Below are 22488 nucleotides of genomic sequence, written 5' to 3'. Positions count from 1 at the left end.
TGTCCTACCTGCCTATCTCCTTTTCCACCTGTCCACTCCACCCTCTCCTCCCTGACCTATCACCTTCATCCCCTCCCCCACTCACCCATTGTACTCTATGCTACTCTCTCCCCACCCCCACCCTTCTCTAGCTTATATCTCCACACTTCAGGCTCACTGCCTTTATTCCTGATGAAGGGCTTTTGCCTGAAACGTCCATTTCGAAGCTCCTTGGATGCTGCCTGAACTGCTGTGCTCTTCCAGCACCACTAATCCAGAATCTGGTTTCCAGCATCTGCAGTCATTGTTTTTACCTAACTTTGTGTGTTACGGTGGTGTACAACAGCAAACTTAACAATAATAAATCGATTTGATAGGGAGATGGAGCATTGGGTAGATAGTGACTGTTTTCACTCTCACTGTCTTCACTGTACTTCTTCAAAACACTCAAGGATGCATTACTGAGCCTTGGTCTTCAGTCAGACATCCCCAACAGGGCTTGGTATGAGTCAAAATGTGAGGTCCGTGGATCGTCCCTGAGATTGAAATGCTGACCAAGTGCCTTTTCTACATGGCCCCCAGAAGTTGGAGACTGGAAATCCTACTCAGGAGGAGCAGAGCTTCCTGACTGTCTGTCACCACAATGTAGTGTTTTACCGGCGTGTGAATATGTAACGAGTTTAAAAGATATAATTGCATGGGATAACCAACCCTGAGCAAAGCTTCCTCCCGTCATTTGGACCTGCCTTCATATGTAGACTTCGAAATTAATATTTTACTTGCAAATTTGCCATCAAGGCAGGCATAAAAGTTAGAGAGGGCAATCCACTGACAGGTATCCTTGTGAGCTCCTTGTAGCTGCCATCTGCATTTTTTGATTAGTCAAATGTTTGTGAGTTAGTCATGCTTTTAATTGCTTTATGTTTAAGATAGAGACTGACTCTTTAATGACCTTCTCCTCTACATAGTTCTTTAAATATTTATACTGGCTAAATGCTGAGAGGATTATTCTGATGACAGTGATGCTAAAATTGATTAATTTTAAAAGGTTTAATTTTTCTGGGCTTCTTTATTTCATAGAATCTCAGGACATCATAAAAAATATATTGGCCAAAAGTCTCCACTAACTGCTTCCACTTTGGAAACTGTACCCTTCCATATTCTTGCAGCAGAGCAGGAGCAGTACTGAGGATATTCCTAACCAATATATTCTTTTGATGTGAATCAAATGTCCGTGTCCAATTGACAGCAAAGCAGAATAAGATTCCCTTCTTGTGTTGATCCTAATGCAGTCAGAGAGTTATCATGATTAAACCATTTTGGCATATTTTGTTTTTTTTTCAAAATGAAATGTTCGCCACTGCTTTTCTTCTACTAATTTAAATACTGTGTCGAGGAAATTAATGCTTCCCCTGTTTGTCATTTCTTTAAGTTTTATGGAGTGTTGGTAATTATTGAGGCTATTAATGAATTATTATAATTCTGTTTGTGCAAGCATAAATACCCTAGATGTCAACAGAAGTACAGAACGTGTGATTGCTACATGATGGCATCACTTAATAAATGGGTTTGTGAGAATAAATAAAAAGTCTTCCCTGAAACCAAAAAGTCACCACTAAAAATCAACAAGTAGTCCTTGAGAAAATATCAAGTGGAGTCCTTTGAAGAAAAGTGCTATTTTTATTCTTGTCACCCTGACAACTGCTGCCTTACTCACCCCACCCATTTATAACCTTAACCACTTCGCTCACTCACCCTATCAACCTACCCACCAATACAGTCATCTGTTCATATACACGCTTGTTTACTAATACACAGAAAAGCTGTTTGGATGCTCCAAAATTGTTCAGTATATTAATGAATGAACTTGCCAGAAACAACTGGTGCCATTAAAAAGTGTGGCTAGGCTTCCCTTGAATGATCCAGAGGCAAGAAGGTAGACTCTGATTTCCAGTACACTCTGCATTTTTGAAGAGGCTGGGATTGGGCATCACAGCTAGAAATGTGGAGTTCCACTTGGGCGGCAAAGGTAGGAGCAGGAGTAGCAATGCAATGTGATTACCACTCTTGGAAGAGTCAGAGCAGCAGGCATGGTGAGTAGAAGCTTTGCAACAGTTGTACATTTTGTGGATCATCTTGGAGTAGAAAAGAAAAGCAAAGAAATGAAAAACCTTAGAGAGAAAATTTCAAAGTCTAGGGTCTAGGCAGCTGCGGATTTGGTTAGCAATGGTGAAATGATGAAAGTCAGGGATGCATATAAAGCTCGAATTGGAGAACCACAGACCATACAGAACAGGAAGAGCTTAGTGATAGAGATGGACAAAACTCTGGACGAGTTGGAAAACAAGCATAGGAATTGCCAGAATGGAAACCATTATAATTCAGTGTCATCTTTTCCAGACCCATCCCACCTTCCTAACTTCCTTTCACCTGTACTTTGAAATGGCATTTTTCCCTGTTTCCGGCCCAGGATATTTCATAGCAGATATTCACATACTCGCTTCAATAAATCAACCCAGTGAAATTAAGTTTATATATTTAACTAAACTCCATTATTATTGAAAAATGCTTTTTCTTTAATTCACATATTTCATAGGAATTAGAATAACAAAGAAATGTTCAACATAGTAATTGAAGATCAGTAGCAAAAAACAAAGGCTCTTTGGGCTAGAGAATGTAGCATTTCCACCTCTTCTTATCAATACTTTCTTTGTTTTGGGCTTTACGAGCGAATGAGCAGAAGCATCAAGAATCAATAACACAAGAAGAAAAGATCCAGCTGGGGAGGTTGCCCAAAGAGAACGGGCTAGAAACAAAGGAGGAGTGTTTCAATTTGAATAGAGTGATTCTGGTTATCCCTTTGAGACAGAAATAAAATTGAGAGAGAAAAATAGGAAACATTCTGGAAGGAATCAAAATTGATTTAACATACTTGTATATTCAGTTTAATTTTATTACACTGGAATTAATATTGTCTATTTTGTATTTACCCTCCAGATTGAGACAAGTAAAAGAATGTCATTGTTAACTTTTCAGAACACAAGTCACAATTTAACCAAAGGTAATAAAAATCACTTCTGCTCATGTTAATTTTGAATATCACGCTATAGATACATGTATATTCAATACAAATTACACCATTCCCATTTTGCTGCAAGCATGGATAAGGGGTGAGTACTGAATGTAACTATATAGCAGAGCTTTTAAGGTTCTGACCTAGAATACAAATGAAATACCAACAGAATTAAGAGACATGCAAAGGTAGCCATTTCCAAATCTTCATGAAAGTAGAAGCAAACACAAGATTGTGTTCATTCTAAATTGACACAGGGAGGAAAACTGTTGGGTATTCTGTTTACTATTGATATAACTCTCAACCAATTTATCAGGAGAATAATCTCTCCCCAATTTCAAACAAAATATAGTCAGCATAATGTAACTTAATGTGGCAGAGTTCTGGAAATAAATGAGAAACTAAACAGCATATATATATAAGTAACATTGAGAGCTGAAATGGAAAAGTTACTTCTGATGAAGCTCTCGTGTTTCATATTCTGTACATTGGATTGTCATCAAGTGCTCAACAATAATGCATAAACTAGCATTCCCTTTGACAAGACTCCACTTTCACTGCTAATGTACCGATTAACTATACAGGCAAGTGCTTTATGTCTAGCCAGTTTCTGGATTCAGAGACTTGATACTGATCTGGATTGGATCTCAGCATCAACAATTATAGCACTTGTCTATTAGTAGCCAGGCAATTAAATGAAGCTTCTCACAGTAGCAGTACATTAAGTCTTTAGAGTGTTGTAAACTGAAAACATGTTTTATATTAACCAAAAATGTTGCAAAGGTGCTTGGTGCCCCATTCAAATTAATTGAGTGTCAAATGGTGACAAAATGGTATGAAATAGATTTTTAAAGATATGCAATACTTATCTTTCAGAAAGGCTGCTGGAATGGCTGATGATGAACTTGAAAATAAAACTGGAGTTTTGAGGGGGCACCAAACATCTTTGTATCATTTTGGTTAATATAAAATATGTTTTCAGTTTATGTTACCCTAAAGACTTAATGTACTGCTACTATGAGAAGCTTCATTTAATTGGCTACTAATAGGAGTTTTAGTAAATTTTGCAGTGAAAATGTCCAAGTAATCAAATGATTAAATAAATTACTGAATTTTGCATGGAAAACAATAGTTTACAGTTCCAAAGATACAATGGTCTAAACTTAGTAATGCTTTGACCAAATCATTACCTTGTGTTATATCTTGTACTAGCCACTAAAGACACAAAGGAAGAAATTAAACTTTGGAAGTAGTACTTAGAAGAACCATAAGACTACTTGTTGATCTTATTCATTTAGACTTAAGAGTCTTTCCTAGGCTGTGTGATGACACAGCCAAAGCAATTCTGTTTATACAGAGAGATTTTCCTGGAACAGATCACCCAGTCTATGTGGAGTGGTACTCCTCAATAAAGTTTCATTGACTAACAGACTCTTCCATTCTTGCCATTGTTATGGACTATTAAATTAATGTGTAGACTAATAATCAAAGGTCTGAATCACCTTTCATGGTTATCAAGACCTGGAGTGCAACTGGAACCCAGAGCTTCTGATTCAGAGGCAGAGACATCACCTTCTGTGCCACAAGTATGCCATTTGTTGTTTTTAGAGATCCAAATGATGGGAAATAGTCATAGAAATTTGAGGTTTCATGACAAGAAAGGATGCATCCTAGAGGTGATCATACTTAGAGTATTATGATATCTTCAGAGTAAATCTTATGGAAATTCTAGAGAGTTTTTACAAAGGGGCTTCAGTTAAAATTACTAGAAGACAAATTTAGGTCTGTAAGCAGGAAGTTATTTTCCAGATAAGTGATTATTTTTGGGCTAGACCTACGGACAAAGTAGTGGAGATATAAATCCCAGAATCACTTAAGCCTACTCCGATACCACAGTGAAGGAGTGCAAGTTCCTTTTGGGTAAGGTCACCAGATCCTTGGGAACAATACAAACCTGCAGATTCCCCTCCAAACCACACACTATGTTGACTTGGAAATATGATCATAGTTCCTTCATTGTCATTGGATCAAAATTCTGAAACTTCCTTTCTACTTGCGCTGTTACATTTACCACATAGACTGCAGTGGTTGAAGAGGGAGGCACAGTACCAATATCAGGACTCATGGCGGAAGCAGTAATGCAAAGACTTGAACAAGTTGCCCTCCCATCCATCCAACCCAAATTTTTGGGTCCACTACACAGATGACACCTCTGTTATCACAAAATGAAACAAATTAGAGGAAACATACACCATCAATAATATCCTGACAGGCATAAAATTCACAAAAGAGGAGAACAACAAGGCTCCCTAGATGTGACAGTTGAATGTAAAGCTAATGGAGAACTTCAAACCAGCATCTACAGAAAAACAACACACACTGACCAAATACTTAACTTCAGATGCAATTAGCCCAACACCCACAAACCGAGCTGCATCAAGACATTATTTCAATGAGCTACATCACACTGCAGCACCCAAGGGCTACAAACAGCAGAAGAAAAAATCTATACAACGTTTTCAAGAAAAACTGATCCGCAATAAACGTGATTCGCCGACTCCTCAGAAACAAATCCAAACCAGCAGACAAAATGCAACCAAAAACTATAGCCACATTACCTTACATCAAAGACTTATCAGAAATGACTTCCAGACTACTCAGACCCCTTGGCATCATGATAGGCCACAAACCTACCAACAGACTTAAACAACAACTAATGAACCTGAAGGATTCAACCGATACCATGTAAGAACTTTAAAAACAAATACTACATTGGACAAACTAGCAGGAAACTTGCCTCCAGGTTACATAAACACCAACTGGCCACCGAAAAACATGACCCACTATCACTAGTTTCCATACAAACATACAAAGTTGGAAATCACTTTGATTGGGACAACACCCACATCCTAGGACAGTAAAGATAAGACACGCACAAGAGTTCTTAGAGACATGGCATTCTAACCAGAACTCCATCAATAAACACATCGATTTAGACCCTATCTACCTTCCCTTGGGAAAAAAAAACCTGAAATGACGTAACCCACCTTAAGAAACCAAGACCTCTAAATAGAGAGGTGTGACATACCACCAGTGGTTCACAAGAGACTCTCATTGATGATGTTATCCAATATGGTGACAAAATGTCTGAAAACAAACCTTCAAGGTCAGTGAGCTAACATACATGCTTATAATATTAAAGACTGTATCAGGTTGCCTCCCAGTCTTCTCTTTGTTCAAGTAAAATGTCTTTCCTGATGGCTTTATCTTCTCAAGCTCCTTATAAGCAGTTATGTTTTTTCAGTGCTTAAGGATTCTATAGATAGTGTGGGCACCAGCCTGTGATTGATTCCCTAAATGCAATCTAACCAAGGTTATTTTATAAATTTACATAACCCCTCTGTTTTTGAATTCTATGCCCTTACAAATGAACCACAGCCTTTGTTTGAATTTCTTATGGTTACATTAAAAGTACGCTTACATTTCCATCACTTTATGTTTAACCTCTCAAAAATTTTAAATGCATATTTATCAAAATTCTAATTCATTTAAGTGCATGCAGTAAATACTTTGAACAATCATGCACGTTACCTGCAAAATTCTGTTTTAGTCTCATTGGTTTACTTGTGAAGGTGTGATCAGCCAGCTACATTTCAATTATGGTTATTACTGGGCTATCTATTACAAGGTATGAGAGGACATTGTAACATAATACAAAAAACAGGAAAAAAGCAATTTATGTATATGTGAAGAATAATCTCACAAAATTGAATATATAAGCCTCCTCCAAATGCTTCCCCAATGAAGACAAAGCCTTTTTAAAATAAGTCACAATTATGAAAATATTTTATAGTAAGCCACAGAGCTGGTCTAACATAATTTTACCCGAAATGTACTGCTGGAGGAGGAACTGTTTCCATTCCCCAGTATTTCATGTTTGTGATATAATTACTGCAAAGTTCCTGGAGTTCAACCTTTAATTACTAGTCTGCAGGACTGCCCTGTGTGCTATGCACACCAATTAATTTAAATGTAGAGTTTTGTTCCATTTTATGAATATGCTATTGGAAGTTAATCAGACGTTAGAATTTGCCCACATTTGAAACAAGATGATGAAACTATTTCCTTAGTTTTTATAAAATCCTCTATTTCTATGAAAGTTTATTAATATACAGAAATGGTAATAGGGCTAAGAAAGGAAAAGGACCCAGCTTTCTAATACACAACAAAGCGGGGTTATCTTGGGAAATGATTTCTTGTTGACTGACCAAGGTGCCAGATAATTATAACTCGAAACCTGGTGCTGGAGGCGAATCTCGTAAATGTTAAAAAAAAGCTGAATTGCTTAATAAAATATATATGAAATATATTTACTTGGCTAAATGAAACAAGTATACATAAAATCACAATCCAGCATTCAGTTTGAGATCTGTGGTTTGAATCTCTAGTATGATGTAATGATCATAAATAATAAAACACTATTAATGTATGAGTTCATATTTCTAAAGTCAGTGATGTTTCTTAGCTGTGTTTATATATTAATCCCAAGTAATGAAATGCTGCAAATGCTTAACTAAGGTTTATTGAGAGTCACGCAAAAAAAAGGGACAAATATTTGTGTCATTTCAGTTGTGCCATTCAAATTAATTGTACACATTTTTGTGGAGCAGGTTGGTTCAGTTAAATAGATGTAAAGACTTAGTCCTTTATCTAATGCTGCTGTCATTTCAAATAAATCTACACAATATGTTATGCTTTTACAATGGCTGGCTGGTTTTATTGCTTTGCTTACTGAGCAAATGGGACAAAAAGATATTGGAAAGGGTGCAGCTGATTAACTATTTAATATAAAAAGACCCTGCCCTTTGTGTGCAATGAGGATGAAGATAGGATTGGGTTATGTAGATTTCCAAGATACAATCTTGCCTTGAAACTACAGCAAAAAATACAGTAAAACTAATGTCTTCAGAAGGAGAATCAATTTTATTAAAAGTTAATGTCATCAGTCCTGAATGCATACAGAATGTCAAACTGGGGCTTTTATTAATGTACTGTTTGTGCTTTTATATCGGTATAAAACTGTATCTTGTAACATTGATTCAGATGCTTTCTGCGCCATCGTTAATTATGTTAGACTTCTTCATTTTTTTGCAAATTATTTTTAAAAATAACCCACAAGAGTCAATTTTGGGGGGGTTGGGGTCAAAGTTAATTTTTTTCTTATTTAATCAAATTAAAGATGTAAAATACTAAGAGCATTGTTGGATAGTTCCCTCTAAGGCCAGTATCACTCAGATAGTGCCAACAGCATAAAGCAATAAATATTAAGACAGCATAGTTATCCAGTAAGAAAAATTGAAAATATGTTTACATTTAGGAAAATGAATATTAAGCAAAACAGCTTATATACCATAATTTGTGATTGAGTCCCTCACTTTGTGGTGTTAAAATATCAGATCAGATATATATATGTAAGCTTTTCATTTTCTGTATCAAAGTGTAAGATCCAGGTGACTTACTAAGTGAATAAAGCCACAAGAATCCATGATTTTTGACATGTAACTATGTTAGAACAGTAATGCGATCCATGTGTAGAACTTAGAACTAACACCGAGATTTTGCATGTGTTATCTATAGGTGATAGACTGTGATCAACATCCCACAGCGCACATTAAAAAGCAAATGCAATTAAGACAGACCTAATGATTTCCTCAGTAATTTCCCCCCAAGACAGCTGATTATCAAATATCATTAAAACTTCACAAGGGGTCACAATACTTCACACTTACTAGTTTAATCTTAAAACTCCATCTCAGGACCCACCCCATTATAGACTGCCCCCAGTGAATCTTCAGTTCTGGTTAATTATTCTCCTGAATTCCCAAACAGCACTCCAGTATTTGTTCACAAGCATGACTCCAGCTCTTCAGTGACAGCAAGCTTCACCAGGTCAGTCTTGCCCCTGGGCATTTCCCCAGTTTCAATCCCACTCAAATACATCAAGCAAATACTGCTTGTAAGCTTTTCAACTTCTACACTCTCAATTGCACTGAACTTTTTTTTATATAGGTATTTTTATTGAAAAAAGAAAATTTTAAAGATTTTTTACAAAAGTTATAAACAGATCCTCCATGAGTGAGGCAAAGCGTTGTGGGTAACGCATGGAGTATTGAATACTAAGGTCTCTCAAACGCTTCTTCACCTCATCGAATGCCTTCCTCTTGCAGACCACAGCTGGTGAGAAGTCCTGAAATAGCATTATTCTGGAACCCTTGTGCATCATGTCCTGGGGATCCTTCTCCAGGACTCTGGAGGCATCCAGGAGTGTTTGTTTTTCTTTGTAGCATTGGAGCCGGATTAGAACCGGGCAGGGGCGCTGGTCCGACCCAGGCCTGTGTACAGCAACCCGGTGAGCCCACTCCACCCACACCTGGCCCAATCCCTGCACCAACTTCAATAATTGTGGAAGCCATCGTTCCAAAACGTCTACAAGCTGGCCTTCCTCTTCTCATTCGGGAAGGCCCAGCAACCAAATATTTTTCCAACGGCCCCGATTATTGAGGTCGATGATGCGCTCCTCCAAGGTCCGGATTTGCTGTTCGAGAGCCCAGGCCTGACCAACGGACGACTCGACAGCAGTCTCTGAGGCAGATGCTGGAGAAGCCAGAGTCGAAAAGGGTGGTGCTGGAAAAACACAGCAGGTCAGGAAGCATCTGAGGAGCAGGAGAGTCGGTGTTTTGGGCATGAGCCCTTCATCAGGTATGTGGGCGGGGAAGAGGAGTGAGAGATAAATTAGGGGGATGGTAGTGGGGCTGGGGAAAGGCAGGTGGAAAGGCAATAGGTGGATGCAGGTGGGGGCTAATTGTGATAGGTCAGTGGAGAGGGTGGAGCGGATAGATGGAAAGAACAATGGGCAGGTACGACAGTTCAAGAGGGCAGTAACGAGTTGGAGGGTTTGATCTGGGATCAAGTTGGGGGAGGGGAGATTTGGAAAATAGTGAAGTCAGTGTTAATGCTGTGTGGCTGAGGGGTGCCAAGGCAGAAGATGTGCTGTTATTCCTCCAGTTGGCAGGAATAGAAGGTTCAGGATTTGCATATCCTTGGGGGACTGTAGGGGAAGTTGAATTGGTCAGCCATAGAGCGGTGGGGTTGTTTGGTGTGTGGATCCCAGAGATGTTCCCTGAAATGCTCCATCAGTTGGCATGCGGTCTCCCTGATGTAGAAGAGACCACAACAAGACCAGCGTATACAGTAGATGAGGGGGGGTGGATGCACAGGAAAATCTCTGCTGGATATGAAAAGATCCTTTGGGGTCTCATCCCACTCCCTCCCTCCACATTCCTGATGAACGGCTTATACCTGAAATGTTGACTGTCCTGCTCCTTAGATGCTGCCTGACCTGCTTTGCTTTTCCAGCAGCACCCTTTCGACCTGTACACACAATCAGTGCAGTTAACTGCCTTCCCATCAGTACGGCTAACTGAAGCACTCCGAAGGAGCAGCCTATTTCTGTCTTCACATCCTCACTGTTTATAACCTTTGAACTCCTTTCAGTGATCCAGTACTATGTTGACTGTCCTAGCAGAATTCTTACAACATGACTCCCCCCTATTGCTTGGCAGATTCTTATTAACATTTTGAAATAGGTTTGTATCCTTGGAACAGAGCATACCCTGAAACTTACACTTTCATAGAGGCAAATTAGGGCAGGACTTATACACATAAGGTGTAAGGTCCTGGGGAATGATGCTGAACAGAGACCTTGGAGTGCAGGTTCATAGTTCCTTGAAAGTGGAGTCCCAGCTCAACAGGATAGTGAAGAAGACATATAGTATCGAGAGTGCACAGCAGGTCAGGCAGCACCTGAGGAGCAGGAGAATCGCCGTTTCAGGCCGGAGCCCTTCCTCAGGCTTATGCCCAAAACGTCACCTCTCCAGCTCCTCGGATGCTGCCTGACCTGCTGTGCTTTTCCATCACCACACTCTCGACTCTGATCTCCAGCATCTGCAGTCCTCACTTTATCCAAGACATGTATTATGCTTTCCTTTGTTGGTCAGTGCACTGAGTACAGGTATTGGGAGGTGATGTTGCAACTGTACAGGACATTGGTTAGGCCACTTTTGGAATATTGTGTGCAATTCTGGTCTCCCTGCTGTAGGATGAATGTTGTAACACTTGAAAGGGTTCAGAAAAGATTTACAAGCATGTTGCCAGGTTTATTGGGTTTGAACTACAGGGAAGGCTAAATGGGCTGGGGCTGTTTTCCCTGGAGCGTCAGAGGCTGAGGGCAATCTTTATAGAGGTTTATAAACTCATAAGGGGCATGGATTGGGTAAATAGGTCTTTTCCCCAGGTTGGAGAAATCCAGAACTAAAGAACATTGGGTTCGGATGCAAGGAGAAAGATTTAAAAGGGACCTAAGAGACAACCTATTCACACAGAAGGTAGTGTGTATATGGAATGAACTGGGAGAAAATGAGGATTGCAGATGCTGTAGATCAGAGTCAAAACGTGTGGTGCTGGAAAAGCACAGCCGGTCAGGCAACATTCCTGATGAAGAGTTTATGCTCAAAAGGTTGACTCTCCTGCTTCTCAGATGCTGCCTGGCCTGCTGTGTTTTTCCAGCACCATATTTTTCAACTTTAGATGGATGGCAAATGGGATATGATGAATTTAGGATATCTGGTCAGCATGGAAGAGTTGGACTGAAAGGTCTATTTCCATGCTGTACAGCTATGTGACTCTATAATTAGATGTAATCACAGCTGTTTGGTATTACAGGCGATTTACCAACATCCGACTTGTGAATGCACATACCTACTCACTTGATCCCACTTTGTGTATTAAATAATTTTAGAGATTTGATTGTAGTTATGTGCAGCTATTGTGTGTTTTGACTTGCGTACAAATCCATTTAGAATGTACTCAAGAATTGTAACCTGGGGACTGTCTGTACTTTCTTGTATTGATTGTTCCAGTCCTTTCATTACCCAAGTCTCATTGTGCATGCACGTTGCTTTCTTACTCTGCTCTGTTGTGTTCGTCTGCCTGTCTATCCACTGTTGTACCCATCTTTTAGTGTTGATTCCATACTATACCAGCTTGCTTGTATGTGCTCACCATTTTACCAGTTATCTTGTATAATACTGGTCTACCTGTGAGCACTTTAATGTTGTACAAGATTGCGTATGTTCAGTGTAATACCAGTAGACTTGTGTATACTTGATGTTCTGCAATTTCTTTTTAAGAATCCCTACAGTATGGAAACAAGCCCGTTGGCCCAATAAGTCCACACCGATTCTCTGAAGTGTTACCCACCCAGACCCATTCCCCTATATTTTACTCTGACTACTGTACCTAACACCACGGGCAATTTAGAATGGCCAGTTTACCTCACCTGCACATCTTTGGATTGTGGGAGGAAACTGGAGCACCTGGAGGAAACCCACGCAGACACGGGGAGAATGTACAAACTCAACACAGACAGTTGCCTGAGGGTGGAATCCAACCACTGAGCACCCTGCCGCCCTTTAAATTTGCTGAGTGCATCCAACATAGCAGTTTGCCTGTGTGTACTCAGTTCTATGTTTCTGGGTAATCCAAGATGGAGGACAGGAAAAATTTCTGGCTGTAAGAGCAGCTCCTTTTTTTGAGGTATTTTAGGTGTTGGAGGTGATTTCCTTGAATTCCAGGAGCAGCAATTACTGTTTTATATGCTGTTGCATTGTTTTGGAACTTTGGAAAAAAAAGTCAAAACAACAGCAGTTTAAAAGGGAGAAGAGCAGACAAAGGAAACACATGGTGAGGACAGTGCAGGAGAGAGAGAGAGAGAGCGAGAGAGAACCTGCACAGTTACCGCCTTTGCTGTTTGAATTCGTGTATTGCTAGACATCGGAGTGCGTCTGGGAAAATTAACAAACAGTGAAATTCACAACTAACCTTGAAGGAACTGTTGGGCGAAGTTCACAGCACAGAATCAGAGAAGTTAATTGTTGTTTTAAGTCTGTCCAAGAGAAAGGCTGCAGTCGTGAGTATAGTGGATTCTTTCTTGATTATATGTTTTTGGAGATAAGTCTCTTGATTAAACTTAAAATATAAGCCATAGCTATTAAATTAACCTGGGGCAGTGTTTGTAGAGGAATAAGACGGTGTTATTTTCTGGGTCTGTAGATTGTGAAGGAGCAAAAATGGCCTTTGCAGTGATATGTACCTCTTGTCAGATGTGGGAGATTAAAGAGAGTTTAAGGGTTACTGCGGATTACATCTGCCATAAATGCTGTTGGATATGAATCTTATCAGATCGAGTGGATCGGTTGGAGAGACAGATGGAAGCAATGAGGAATTTGCAACAGCAACAGTATGTGATGGATGGCAGTTGTAGGAAGGGGGGGGAAAGTCTCAGATACAGTCACATAGATATCTTAATTCGAGGAAGGGTGAGAGAGGTCGGCACCTAGGGCAGGAGTCTTTTGTGGATATACCCATTTCAAACAGATTTGCTGTTTTGGAAAATGTAGGGATGATGGATTCTCAGGGGAACGTAGCATGAACAGCCAAGTTTCTGGATTGGAGGCAGACGTTTGCAGGTAAAGGGACGGCTGGAAAATGGGAAGCCTTCAGAAATGAGAAAACAAGAATCCAGAGAGAGTATATTCCTGTTTGGGTGAAAGGAAAGGCTGGTAGGTATAGGGAATGCTGGATGACTAAAGAAATTAAGGGTTTGGTTAAGAAAAGGAAGGAAGCATATGTCAGGTATACACAGGATGATCGAGTGAATCCTTAGAAGAGTATAAAGGAAGTAGGAGTATACTTAAGAGGGAAATCAGGAGGTCAAAACGGGGACATGAGATAGCTTTGGCAAATAGAATTAAGGAGAATCCAAAGGGTTTTTACAAATATATTAAGGACAAAAGGGTAACTAGGGAGAGAATAGGGCCCCTCAAAGATCAGCAAGGTGGTCTTTGTGTGGAACCACAGAAAATGGGGGAGATACTAAATGAATATTTTGCATCAGTATTTACTTTGGAAAAGGATATGGAAGATATAGAATGTAGGGAAATAGATGGTGACATCTTGCAAAATGTCCAGCTTACAGAGGAGGAAGTGCTGGATGTCTTGAAACGGTTAAGAGTGGATAAATCCCCAGGACCTGATCAGGTGTACCCGAGAGCTCTGTGGGGAGTGAGAGAAGTGATTGCTGGGCCTCTTGCTGAGATATTTGTATCATTGATAGTCACAGGTGAGGTGCCGGAAGACTGGAGGTTGGCAAACATGGTGCCACTGTTTAAGAAGGGCGGTAAAGACAAGCCAGGGAACTATAGACCGGTCAGCCTGACCTGAGTGGTGGGCAAGTTGTTGGAGGGAATCCTGAGGGACAGGATGTATATGTATTAGGAAAGGCAAGGACTGATTCGGGATAGTCAACATAGTTTTGTGCGTGGGAAATCACGTCTCACAAACTTGATTGAGTTTTTTGAAGAAGTAACAAAGAAGATTGATGAGGGCAGAGCAGTAGATGTGATCTATACGGACTTCAGTAAGGCGTTTGACAAGGTTGCCCATGGGACACTGATTAGCAAAGTTAGATCTCATGGAATACAGGGAGAACTAGCCATTTGGATACAGAACTGGCTCAAAGGTAGAAGACAGAGGGTGGTGGTGGAGGGTTGTTTTTCAGACTGAAGGCCTGTGACCAGTGGAGTGCCACAAGGATTGGTGCTGGGCTCTCTACTTTTTGTCATTTACATAAATGATTTGGATGCGAGCATAAGAGGTACAGTTAGTAAGTTTGCAGATGACACCAAAATTGGAGGTGTAGTGGACAGTGAAGAGGGTTACCTCAGATTGCAACAGGATCTGGACCAGATGGGCCAATGGGCTGAGAAGTGGCAGATGGAGTTTAATTCAGATAAATGCGAGGTGCTGCATTTTGGGAAAGCAAATCTTAGCAGGCCTTATACACTTAATGGTAAGGTCCTAGGGAGTGTTGCTGAACAAAGAGACCTTGGAGTGCAGGTTCATAGCTCCTTGAAAGTGGAGTCGCAGGTAGATAGGATAGTGAAGAAGGTGTTTGGTATGCTTTCCTTTATTGGTCAGAGAATTGAGTACAGGAGTTGGGAAGTCATGTTGCGGCTGTTCAGGACATTGGTTAGGCCACTGTTGGAATATTGCGTGCAATTCTGGTCTCCTTCCTATTGGAAAGATGTTGTGAAACTTGAAAGGGTTCAGAAAAGGTTTGCAAGGTGTTGCCAGGGTTGGAGCGTTTGAGCTACAGGAAGAGGCTGAACAGGCTGGGGCTGTTTTCCCTGGAGCATTAGAGGTGAAGGATGACCTTATAGAGGTTTATAAATTATGAGGGGCATGGATAGGATAAATAGGCAAAGTCTTTTCCCTGGGGTTGGGGAGTCCAGAACTAGGTTTAGGTTTAGGGCATAGGTTTAGGGTGAGAAGGGAAAGATATAAAAGAGACCTAAGGGGCAACTTTTTCACAGAGGGTAGTACATGTATGGAATGAGCTGCCAGAGGAAGTGGTGGAGGCTGGTACAATTGCAACATTTAAGAGGCAATTAGATGTGTATATCAATAGAAGTGTTTGGAGGGATATGGGCCGGGTGCTGGCAGGTGGGACTAGATTGGGTTGGGATATCTGGTCGGCATGGACGGGTTGGACCGAAGAGTCTGTTTCCATGTTGTACATCTCTGTGACTCTATGAACTGCATGGTGTGTGTGTATGAGTACATACTGGAATATATAAAATCATACCTGTGGGAAATATCTAACAGTTTGAATACTTCCCTTTTGTGTCAATGAATGGCACAATATGCAATTATAATTGAAGTGTGAGCCCAGGAAGTTGGCGCCGAGTAGAATCCTAAATGATTTAACTTTGCATGGTGTAAACAAAAGGAAAATAAAGGGGGTGGGGGTAGTGAGCTGCTCACGCCTAAAATGTCGCAACAGCTGGAGACAACAAGAAGATGTTGATTAATGACCAGCCGTTCTGGAATCGTGCTGAACCTTGATGGCTTGGTAACCTCGGTGAAGCCAGTTGTGGGGAGGGGAGTGGGGGTGGGGGGTGGACTGGTTTGATGTCTCTCTGGTGAAGGCTTTGTGGTGTTGCTGCTGTGATGGAGTATGTTTCTGTGCAGGGGGCGCTGCTGCCTTTTCATTAAATGCCTTTTAATGTTTCTCGATTTTACTTCGAATTTCAAGGCTCGTGTCTGCGCCTTCTACTCGGCAAGAGACGGTCGGGCGCGCCTGGTGGGGGGGGGGGGGGGGGGGGTCCTTCAACTATAACACTGTGAGCAGAGCAGTGCTTCGGGGAATGCCACCTCTTGGTCTTTGTTCTGGGATCTTGAATGCATTGCAGCTTCAGAGAATTCGGCGAGATGGAGGAGACTGAGTGTATTTCTGACCCTCCTTCCAACTCAGGCTTCTATTGAATTCCACACTGTAATCAGTCAGCATTATGTGCATGCGTGTGTGTGTGTGTGTAATTTATATAATTGCATGGCTTTATTGCACAGGTATTTTTAATGATCCGTTTACTAAGTAGCAAACGCAAAAGTTTAAAACCATGGTCATTAACAGAAATTCCGAACCAGGTCGACGCAGGATGTGGATTGATTAATGTCTAACAAGATGTGAATGATACCAACAAATGCAGTAATGGCTTAAAACTGAGCTGGAAACTCCAGCTCCTCCGTCAGGGCAGAGATCATGTATTTGTATTCATTGGGTGCTGGTGCAGTCAGGAGGATCGGACTGGGCGCCAGACGAAGCAGCAATCTTTCTCCCTGGTTTGTTTCGTAAATGATGGTAGGAATAAGACAGAAAACCAGAATAAACATGTTTAAAACACACAATTTGCTTGGGTATTGAACTTGAAAATGTGCACCTAAATGTACAGCGTGGCGGTGAAATATTAATCTCGGCTTCTACCCAAGGTTTCCAAGCCGGACCGTACAAATACTGAGGAGAAATGATTAATGTAGTAATAACGTTGAAACAGCTCGCTGCTCATACCGTATTCCATACCAACCTCTCTCCACCCAAGTTCTGATCTCTCCAGCCAGTGGAAACATGCTGGAAGTTTAATCAGATTCCTTTTTATCTTACCTTCTTAATTCATATGCAACATAAGGCCGGGAGTAACGTGTGTGTGTTTTTTTTATATAAATAGCGAGAGAGAAAGAGAGAGCGCACCTTTATTTAAAAAAAAGATTGGCGAGAGATTGTCATTGGCAGAGATTTGTGACGCGATGACCTAGGACACAGAGCTATCTAGACAGAGGGGTATGCTAGCCACTTTCGAGCTCTGGTGTGTGTCCTTTTTGCACGCTATCTTTCTCATATTTTCAATTAGTGCAAACGCGTTCTGATTCTAGTTCGGACGTCAGTACAGGTTCAACTCTTGGGTCTTTAGATGTTCTCAGGAGGCGTGTAGGTCATGCTTCCACATGTGTGTGGCATTCGCTTGTCATCTCGGAGGCAAGAAATGCACAGGGTGATGTATCAAATTCCTGGAGAGACAGGCCGTCTGTGTTCCCATTCAGTCAGAATCTAGGATACATATGCAATAGAACACAACCAATAAATCGGCTTTAGGATTCTTGTGGTGAGTGGTATTCCGGTCCGAGTTTAAGCCCCACCTGCTCCAGAGGTGCGTAATAACATCTCTGAACAGGTTGATTCCTAAAATAATAGGTAAATGTATCTTGGAACCCTGGACCCTAATATTGTGTATGTTTCGATGGAGAAATATAGGCGACTGGCCAAACCCAGTCCTCGTAATAATCTACTGTCAGTGGAATAGGTGTATGTGGGTCAGTGGGGAATCATCTCAGAATGCATGGATCTAGTTAGTGCCCCTAAAGTGACAGATATAAAGGACAAGATAGAAGTCGGAAAGCTGTTTTAATGTTGGGCTAGAAAACATGGATAATACAAATGACGAAGGAGCAATGTTAGAAGTGGAAGATCATTATACTAGTACAAAACGGTGAAGAAACTTCTCGATAAGGTAATTGATTCATTGAAACTTTTTTTTTCAAAATGGAGAAAACGTAATTAAAGATAATAAAAATATATATTGTTTTATTTAAGATCGTATCCCTGAGCAGCTAACATCCAGTGAATTAGTTGTGGATATGCCACATCCAACTGCTTCCATCAAGGGCCCACAAACTATAGCTGAGAGGAGTGGCCAGTCATGTCTCACATTTTGGACGGAGTTGACATGATGGTTATTCTCTTTTACACAATCAAGCCAAAAATCATGAATTTGATTGAACGTCAGAAATAAAATTTAACAGCGCCAAGGGAGACCGTTCGATTCTTAAACCTTGTGTCATTGGAGACGTTTAAAAATTTTAATCCGGTCATCAGGGCCTCAAATAGAAACGTTTTCTGAATAATGGCTTCCCTATTATCTCAAATGATGAGAGTGTGAAACATGGGCCTATCTGTGTAATGAATTAGAGTGCGCTATTGAATGAAATAGTCTTACTTCACTAAGTCACTGGTTCACCGTTCGGTACCAATCGACTGAATAACACTTTTGGTCCACTGTAAAGCAAGTTATTCTGTATTGCTACATTTGAACGCGGGTTGGTTTTGAATGATGTGTCGTTGATCACAATGTTATGGAATTCAGAGATCAAAAATGACCTCAGCAGGAGAATAATCCCAGTCCGCAATCAGTGCCCATGGTAGAGCAGGCGGGGAATACTCTCGGAGCATTGGCAGAGATGAGAGCGCAGTCAAGAGTACAAAGACACGCCGTTCACGTCAAAACATGTACTGCTTTAGGCCCTAACTACCCACAGTTAAACCCCCAAGAGAGTTAGTGGGCGTCCTATGCTACTGATAATGGGTTAACTCAGGCCCTAATAAAACATGAGGCGATGTCCCCCAGTGATGATAATACCAGAGACTATATCCATATCCAATATTCCTTTGTTTATACTAAGAATGTGTTATGTGTTGTACCTGGGTTGAAGTATTAGAAAGTAGAGCTCTACATTTTGGCTGTTTCCTTTCCTAAGACTAGTTATCTCTGTGCGTATGATGACGTGTGACCAAGAACATAACAATAACGCAATCATGTAAATGTGTTTCAAGCATTAATAAAAAAAGTGTCCAACTTGACCTAGTTTCCGAATTTTTCAGTCAGTTGCATTATTCGTTCCTACAAATGTTGGTGGCGTCACAAGAAATGGCGTCAGGAAAGTTATTTCCAACTTGTTTGATATGCCATTAACGATCATGGGTACCAAGAGAACTGAGGCTAATAGTGGAATTGCAGAATTTCCTGCTTTTACCGGAATACACTTTGAAATAAGTCAGTTTGAACAGAGGTACAAAGAGAAAGTGAGGTCTACAAATGCTGGAGGTCAGAGTCGAGAATGTGTTGCTGGAAAAGCACAGCAGGTCAGGCAGCACCCGAGGAGTGGGAGAGTCGACGTTTCGGGCCGGAGCCCTTCGTCAGAATGTGGGCTGTCAGACGGTTCTGTAGGCAGGTACTGAGGCCTGTATCAGAACGCCGATTCTCCTGCTCCTCGGATGCTGCCTGACCTGCTGTGCTTTTCCAGCACCACACTCTGAACAGAGATGCAGTCAATAACTCAATCTTTTGCTAATCCTTCATCGTATAGTCATGATGGATGTAGAACTCCTTAACGCCTCAACATCCTTAAAAAAAGATGTTGCTTCTGAGTAAACGTCTAATTAAGAAACTATGAGCAACCTTTTATTTCCCATTCTTTTAGTAAAGACTACATGTGAAAACTTAAGTGAGTTAACATACAGGAGCTTAACTTCTGAAACTGACAATATTATAGATATTAAGACTGTATTAACGTGAAGTCATCTTCAAATGAAATAGGTTTTTCTGAATAATTCTCATTACTAATTGACGATTATCCGTCTCCCGACTTATTTAGCAACTGTGTTAGAACGCTCCCACAGTCGCCCCGTGAGAATGAAGTAATAGAGAAAAAAGTGTGGGAAGGGATATAATTAGCAGAATGTAAATCAGACTCTTCTCTCTGATATTAATACATTCATGTGAGGTACGTCTTTCATTGGCTTCCAGTGTTAAAGCATGCACACAATCCAGCCAATTTGATGTTACCTGGGAACGGCTGCTACTCTGAAGATCCTCCCCATCATCCTGAACCCTGCTACTCATGTGACACGGCGTCTGTTTGGACAAAGCGGGCGCGGTGGAAGCGCTTTCGCACTGCCTAGGCTCTCCGAAGAGAAAGAAGGCACACGCTGGAACATCACACGGTCACCCGCCCCACACCCAACCCTTCCCGAATCCTTGGCTCAATCAGCATCCGCTCGAGTATGTCGCTGGTTTAACTTGGGATCAACTTTTCGGCTTTAGAGGGCAGATTGGACTGAAGGAGCAATGATCGCTTCAGCTTGGCCAAAGCGTGCAAGTCAACACAAGTGCTCGGGTGCCTGGGGCTGACTCCCTGCGATCTGAGTCAATGTACTTACACTCATATACCCCCCTATTGTTTAATCCTTTTTAATGGCTACGGCTGTTATTGTCAGTACACGAAAAGATGCCTGTCATGAAAGGGTTGCTTGCGCCGCAGAACACCTTTCTGGATACAATAGCAACACGATTCGACGGAACTCGTAAGTGAACTACATCGATGCATGTCTTTGCTTAGAAACCGGGTGAGTTTAGGTATGGGAGGAAGGAAGGGATGTTTCCTGTGTCAGTTCGGGAAGATTATTATTTAATCCGAGGACTTTTTTAAAATCTTTATACCAAAAGCGAAACTTTGCCAGCCTGTGCCGTGACTTTGAAAAGGGCTGATGGAACACACTCATAGACAGTATTCTCATTGTAAGAACACACTTTCACTCCAACTTAGTGAAATCGTAAGCTGAATATAGACCTCTGTGCAGCCGAAGGACACAGGGGGTGTCTGCTATTTTAATTACAATGTTCAGTCTGATCCACCGCCTCGACTGAAAGGGAAAGCGTGTTGGAACGGCTTCTTGTTAGTGATTATTGACCAGCTGTGATGTGACATGCATAGTGCTGTAAAACGACCCGTTACATTAAGGCAGTATTTGGACACTGGAGTTCTCAGTACCACGATTCCCTCAGACAGCCCAAAATAAATTGCTTGGCTGAACACTGAGCCCCTTTAGAAATCGCCCAGCCCATTCCTCTCTTTTTCGAATTGCTTAATAATGTAACAGCTACAATTCCCAATGTTCCATTCCCCTTTGGGAGCGCTGCAGCTGGTTTCCTTGTTTCAGCACCATGGTCAGAGACAATGGGGGCGCCGAAACAAACAGCCAGGAACCTGACCAGAAATGAAACATAGCAGAGTTCCTGGTGAACGTTAGTCCCTTCGCCCGCCCACGGTCAATAAAGGAACTAGATACGCTCAAATAGTTTCTTTTTTAAAAAATCGGTTTCCGGATTATGATTTCCTGGTTAAAAAAAAACACCAAACAATTGTCCGATTATTCAAATTCTCTTTTGATGAAGAGTGTGTGTCTCCCTTTCAGATTATTCAATTTAAATGGTACTCAGAAAAAAACATGAACGTGAGTGCTCTGAGATTACAACCACCAGAGTGCAGAACATGGGCTTCGGATAGGTTTGAATAGCTGTGTATGTTAAATGATCCAGACTCGAAAGAGTCATAATTTAATGAAAGATTTAGAAATCACTCGCTGTTTGGCATAGTTCTTTCACCCTTCCTGATGTCTAATTCATTCATGAGCCAGAGTACTTGTGACAATGAAATACCTTTGTTTTTAACTTGCAGAAAGTCTTTAGGTCCACTCTGTCAGGGAGACAACTCAGACCTGACATAATTCAAAAACAGCAAATGGGTTAGAAAAATAATGACTATTTATTGTCCACTACAGCCATTGAATGATAGATACTTTATGTAGGGAAAGCTGACATACTAAAAGTTAACAACTGCAAAGTAACACCATTTGTGATCAGCAGTAGATGGCTGGAGTGGGAGAGAAAGACACTTTGTGCACATTAGCACCCATTGTTTGGATGGGACAAGTGTCCTTGTACTACCAAATTGGCATCAGCAGTGGGTGTGCATACACTTGAGGTTCAATTGCACCTTATTAGTGAGAGCACATTTCAATGGACACCCCATTCGAAGCATACAGCACAGATGGGTCATGGCACTGTCTATTGTGCAATGCTGATTTAGTACAAGCAGTGCAATTTTGGACCTGAGCACTCCAGCTATCAGCCTCTTGTAAATTCACACTGTTGAATATACATTCAGCAGTTTGAAGAATTACCCCCACCTCCATTAAGTGTTTTTTTCTGCTGCTATGATTCTCCAAGTATTTAGCACTTCCTACAGTTGTTTAAATTACAAAAGTCTACATGTTATTGAATTAGTTCAATAACAGCTAAAAGAGT

The 22488-nt window shown here is 41.0% G+C and overlaps 1 protein-coding gene across 1 annotated transcript in view; it reads left to right on the top strand.

The window, feature by feature from the left end:
- Positions 1-20260: 20260 nt before the first annotated feature.
- kcnh3 (potassium voltage-gated channel, subfamily H (eag-related), member 3) overlaps positions 20261-22488 on the top strand; it is a 688912-nt gene continuing 686684 nt past the window's right edge. The window contains exon 1 of the mRNA XM_072578888.1: positions 20261-20705. Coding sequence (XP_072434989.1) covers positions 20630-20705 — 76 coding nt within the window. The 5' untranslated portion in view covers positions 20261-20629. The remainder of the gene's footprint in view (positions 20706-22488) is intronic.

This window comes from Chiloscyllium punctatum, chromosome 10 (genome assembly GCF_047496795.1).
Source record: "Chiloscyllium punctatum isolate Juve2018m chromosome 10, sChiPun1.3, whole genome shotgun sequence".
Taxonomy (NCBI): Eukaryota; Metazoa; Chordata; class Chondrichthyes; order Orectolobiformes; family Hemiscylliidae; genus Chiloscyllium; species Chiloscyllium punctatum.
Note: the sequence above shows the minus strand (reverse complement) of the source record. Positions and strands in the feature narration are given on the sequence as shown.